This window comes from Manis pentadactyla, chromosome X (assembly GCF_030020395.1).
Source record: "Manis pentadactyla isolate mManPen7 chromosome X, mManPen7.hap1, whole genome shotgun sequence".
Lineage (NCBI taxonomy): Eukaryota > Metazoa > Chordata > Mammalia > Pholidota > Manidae > Manis > Manis pentadactyla.
The window spans coordinates 13,492,133-13,498,132 of NC_080038.1; the positions used below are offsets into that span (position 1 = coordinate 13,492,133).

At 45.8% G+C, this 6,000-nt stretch overlaps 1 protein-coding gene across 1 annotated transcript in view; it reads right to left on the reverse strand.

Moving 5' to 3' along the window:
* SCML2 (Scm polycomb group protein like 2) overlaps positions 1–5,706 on the reverse strand; it is a 90,164-nt gene extending 84,458 nt beyond the window's left edge. Inside the window, exon 1 of the mRNA XM_036912879.2 lies at positions 5,603–5,706. Coding sequence (XP_036768774.2) covers positions 5,603–5,620 — 18 coding nt within the window. The 5' untranslated portion in view covers positions 5,621–5,706. The remainder of the gene's footprint in view (positions 1–5,602) is intronic.
* Between the last annotated feature and the right edge of the window lie 294 nt (positions 5,707–6,000).

The window sequence follows — 6,000 nt, forward strand, 5'->3', positions numbered from 1 at the left end:
CGGTGCCGAGCGATGAGACACGGAGAGCCCGGGAAAGCCCTTGGCAGTTTTCCTTCATCCTACCCCCACCATCTGCCCTCCCGCCAAAGAAAAAAGCCAGTCGCAACCCAAACACACAAGACACTGGTGGGCTCCCGAACTGGGACCGCGGGGTCCGAGTCAAGTTCCATCCCCGGAACTTGCTCCCATTGGCCGTCGCCTTCGACTCTCGGCCGCCACCCACCCTGTCCACGCAATGAAAAGGCAGCCGCTTCCCTAGAACTCAAGCTGAAGTCCGATGAGCAAGGAAAATGCAGCTCGTCAGAGCAACTTGAGCAAAGCCCTCTTTCGCCACTTACAGCATTTCCCTTGAAAAAACTTCTCCCCACCCCCATAGGTTTTTGCCACGCGTTCCCGTCCAGCTCCACATACAGAATTTAGTTGTTCCCGTAAATCCAGTTTGAACTAACAGGAACTAGATTAACCCGGAGGGGAAAAGAATTCGCTCATTGGCTTTAGGGTGCTCGGAAGCATCCTCGAGAGTGCGCTTTTGGAGGGTGTCTCCTCTGTTCAATCCTCCTCGTCCCGGGAGGAGCGTTTGCGCAGGTGGAAGTCGCACCGACGGGAAATGGGCGGGCCTAAAACGACCCACGCATCTCTGCACAGTGTAGCCAACAGAAAACCGTAGAAAAACATGCCACCCCTCCTTGTGAGGTCGGGTATGAACAGATCTAAAACTTTTGTTTGAAAAACAATACAGTGTGCTGTGTTAGCCAAAATAAACCATTGGCAGGCCTCTCTTTCTACACCTCTTTCAAAACCTGTATGTAGGTTTTACATCCGTGATCGCCTTAACGTAGTATATATAGAGCATTATGTATTTTTTTAAATCATAAGTGGGAAATCGGAGCCTAAACTTAATAAAAACCTGCGTTACATATCCATTCTCTACAATGCAAAATAAAACTGTTCTCACACACAACTTTTGCACTATTAAACAAGGGCCAAATTAAAGGGCTTTTATTATATCGAAACATCGAAGAGTGGCATAAACTCAAATTGCTCTTACTTTGAATCCTTTAAAAATGAAACAATACATATTAATGCGAAACTCAAGAAAACTTTATGGTGTAAAATCGAAAAACTAGGCCATTCATATGAAAATATTAAAGAGATTTGGTCATATCAATTGTATAATATACATCACACGTGAATAAGGGAATGATGACATGGTCTAAGACGAGGGTTCAAAAATATCTTCTAAAGCCAGAAAGTTATCTTTAACAGAAAGAAATTAAAACAGGTTTAATCTAAGCAAACCCTTAGTAAAGAAAAACCGTTTAAGCGAAGCAAACCCTAGTTACAGAAGGGTGGGAATGGGGTCCGCAGTTAACTCTTAATTACTGGCCATTGTCTTTCTAACCCTGACGCACTGGAAACATTTGAAATTCACCTCTACATTCTATGTGGGAAAGATTTGCGTTGTCCCGTATGCCTGATTGTTGTATATATAATATACATATATATATATATACACTATCTGACCACCACCTCATCTACTTCCCCTATTTCTGTTTTTAACATGAAATTGCTGAAGCCTTTATTTGAAAAATATAATTCACATTATCTATATTAGAACATCTTGTCAATGACTGTGTTTACAGCATTTATATAAGTGTGACTCTTACACTGAATGTGAGTTAATGATAAGTCACTATCTACCTACCATGTCCTGAGAATCATGCTAGCTTCTTCAGATACATACTGTTCTTTCATAAAGTTCTTACGAGGTAGGTACGTTTATTCCCATTTTACACATGAGGAAATTGAATGCTATATATTTCCTAAGTGGCAGAACCAACTTCTGAACATACACGTGAACATTTCCTATCCCACCCTTGGGGAATCATATGCTTTCCTCACAGGCTATGTATATAAACATTCAATAATTCTTTTACTTATTTATACCCTGCTTTTCCTTTTCCCCCTTTGCCAAAATAAACTTGAGACAGCTCTTTAATGGTGTTAGCATAGGTCGGAACATCACCGTTTCTCTTACATTATATGGGAGTACCCCTCACACAGTAGGAATCTAGTAAATATTTGTTGAACTAGTGAACGGATCAATGGATGAATGGACACCTAGTATATGATGTTCAATTAATTTTTCTTTAAAAATATGAAACTAAGGATAAACAAAAACTAAACATAAAAGTAATTCAGTTCTATTTGAATTGAGAGAATAGACTAAGGCTGGTAAAATCCAAATTTTCGTGATCATTTTTCAAGCCTCAGATTTGCTTCTGTCAACTTGCTCCTATAGTTCTGATTCAGCCTGCGATAACTTTAGAGATTTGTTGTCCCCACTAAGCCCAAATCCAATGTGAAATAGTCCTGTATCTCAAGTGTGCTTGATTACTTCTTTTGTACCTTTCTTTACAATTTATTAGTCCACCAGAATGAAAAGATGAACTTCTTTCCTAGATACCTAATTTAATCTAGATTCCCATCAGCACACATGCTCCTACTGAAACAATATTAACTGCATAAGTAAACATTTTAGGACGATTAGTGAAGATACCCTAGGTTTTCCCACTTCATGTGCTCCTTTCTCCCTGAAACACAGAAGCCTAAACAATAACTTAACATAAGCCTAGCAGAAACTACAGATCCAAGGTATTCCTGGTAAACTCACCATTCCTATTTTCACCTTATGGAAAAAAATCCATACAATACGTATTAAATAACTAATAAATAAGTAAAATTGTAAATGAACTTACAAACATCCTCAGATCCTTGTTTCTAAAAAATTACCACTTCTTTCCCACTAAACCAAGAACATTTTATCATGAAGATATAAATTATTTTTGGTATTGAATTGATGGTTACAATGAAGCTCTTTTCCTATCTTCAAAACAGTAACTTCCTTAGAAATATATCAAAAGGTAAAATCTCATTCTTCAACGAACTGAAAAAAAACTTCTAAAATTCATATGGAACCATCAAAAACCCCGAATAGCTAAAGCAATCCTGAGAAGGAAGAATAAAGGTGGGGGGGGGTCTCACTCCCCAACTTCAACCTCTACTACAAAGCCACAGTAATCAAGACAATGTGGTACTGGCACAAGAACAGAGCCACAGACCAGTGCAACACAATAGAGACTCCAGACATTAACCCAAACATATATAGTCCATTAATATACGATAAAGTAGCCATGGACATACAATGGGGAAACGACAGCCTCTTCAACAGCTGGTGTTGGCAAAACTGGACAGCTACATGTAAGACAATGAAACTGGATCACTGTCTAACCCCATACACAAAAATAAATTCGAAACGGATCAAAGACCTGAATGTAAGTCATGAAACCATACAACTCTAAGAAAAAAACATAGGCAAAAATCTCTTGGACATAAACATGAGCGACTTCTTCATGAACATATCTCCCCGGGCAAGGGAAACAAAAGCTAAAATGAACAAGTGGGACTATATCAAGCTGAAAAGCATCTGTACAGCAAAGGACACCAACAATACAATAAAAAGGCAGCCTACAGTATGGGAGAATATATTCATAAATGACAGATCCGATAAAGGGTTGACATCCAAAATGTATAAAGAGCTCACACACCTCAACAAACAAGAAGCAAATAATGCAATTAAAAACTGGGCAGAGGAGCTGAACAGAAACTTCTCCTAAGAAGAAATTCAGAAGGCCAATAGGCACATGAAAAGATGCTCCACATCACAAGTCATCAGAGAAATGCAAATTAAAACCACAATGAGATATCACCTCACACCAGTAAGGATGGCCACCATTCAAAAGACAAACAATGAAAAATGTTGGCGAGGTTGTGGAGAAAGGGGAACAGTCCTACACTGCTGGTGGGAATGGAAATTAGTTCAACCATTGTGGAAAGCAGTATGGAGGTTCCACAAAAAGCTCAAAATAGAAATACCATATGACCCAGGAACTCCACTTCTAGCAACTAACCCTAAGAAATCAGCAGCCCAGTTTGAAAAAGACAGATGCACCCCTATGTTTATTGCACACTATTTACAATAGCCAAGAAAGGAAAGCAACCTAAGTGTCCATCAATACATGAATGAATAACGAAGATGTGGTACATATACACAATGGAATATTACGCAGCCATAAGAAGAAAACAAGTCCTACCATTTGCAACAACATGGATGGAGCTAGAGGGGATAACGCACAGTGAAATAAGCCAGGCGGAGAAAGACAAGTACCAAATGATTTCACTCATCTGTGGAGAATAAGAACAAAGGAAAAACTGAAGGAACAAAACAGCAGAAGAATCACAGAAACCAAGAAAGGACTAACAGCTGCCAAAGGGAAAGGGTCTGGGTAGCATGGGTGGGAAGGGACAGAGAACAGGGGGAGGGAGGGGAGAAAGGGGGCCTTACGATTAGCATGTATAATGTGGGGTGGAGGGGCACGGGGAGAGCTGTGAAACACAGAGAAGACAAGTAATAATTTTACAGCATTCACTACGCTGATGGACAGTGACTAATCGGGTATGTGGGGGGACTTGGTGAAGGGGGGAGTCTAGTAAACATAATGTTCCTCACGTAATTGTAGATTAATGATACCAAATTTTTTAAAAACACAATCCCCTTAGTTAGAAACTAGTAACTAACTACCTGAGCTTGACCAAACATTTCGGCAGTGAGGAGACCAAATTACAGTTCGGATATAAAAGCAACGTATGACCGCAGGGCGCAAAATCTATCAAATTCGCCTACTCGCTCTCCGTACGACGGTTCACACTAGGATATAGCACAACCAGTACTCAGCTGGAAAAGGCGAGAACGCAGTCTCTTAATGAAGGCAGCAATGGTCCCTACACTCTGTCGTGCCGCGAGGGTACTGCGGCCACCTCGCTGCTCCTCCGGAGTATTGGAGCCCAGCGCTCCGCTCCGCCTCCCACAGGGGACCGCGCCCCCACCCCTCCCCCTCCTCCCCCTAGGCGAGCCACCGGCGACCCCTGCCACCTCCAAGCGCCCGGAGCTCCGGACGCGAAGCCGAAGGGCACCTGGCACTGGGACGCGAGCCCGCGCCACGCGACAGGTGCATCCTTCCGGGCCAACGTTTCCCTCCCAAACTCTCAAAGTTACTTAACAAGTCCCCGGAAGGCAACCGGGTGGGTTTCAGCCCCAAGCACTCAAAGTCATCCCTGCACCTCAAGCCCGCAGCCCACCCGAACCAGCCCGGGGCCCCAGCCCGACCGCACTCACACAGGGAGGATTCTCGGGAGGGTGCTGTGCGCTTTTCGGGACAGGGGACGATCGGACTGCGGCCCTGCACACGGACGCCGCGGGCGGGATGGGGCCGCGCCCGGCGACGGGGCCCTGAGGGAGTGGTAAGGCGAGCCGCGAAAACTACTGGGGGGCGTCGCGAAGGGCGCTACACGGCGCAGAGGAGCGCTCGCCTCGGGAGTGAGGCCGCCGAGAGCCGGCGGGGCCAACTTAAGGCCGAACCCCGCGGGCCGGCGAGGGGGCGTTTCTCGCGCACGACTACCGCGCGACGGTTCCCGGCCGCCCGCCTGCCCGCGGACTACGACCAGAGCATGGACGCCACGTCTCGGTCTCTCTGCTACTCACGGGGCCTGAAGTCGCCATGCGCCTCGGGTCTCGTCGGCCACAGCAGGGATATTCTGTGTAGTGGAATCGCGAACGGCTTGCCGGTCTTCACACCGCGGCCGCCATTTTTGAGAAGCCGCGCGCGGACCCGCGCCGGCCCCGCCCCCGCCCCGCCCCCGCGTGCCAGCCCCGCCCCCGCCAGCCCGCGTGCCATTCTTTGGTCACGCACATTGTGACCACCGGAGCCGGCGCGGCCAGAGCCGGGGTCCCAGCCGGAAGCCCGCGCGAACGGTGCCGAGCGATGAGACACGGAGAGCCCGGGAAAGCCCTTGGCAGTTTTCCTTCATCCTACCCCCACTTTCTGCCCTCCCGCCAAAGAAAAAAGCCAGTCGCAACCGAAACACTCAAGACTGTGGTGG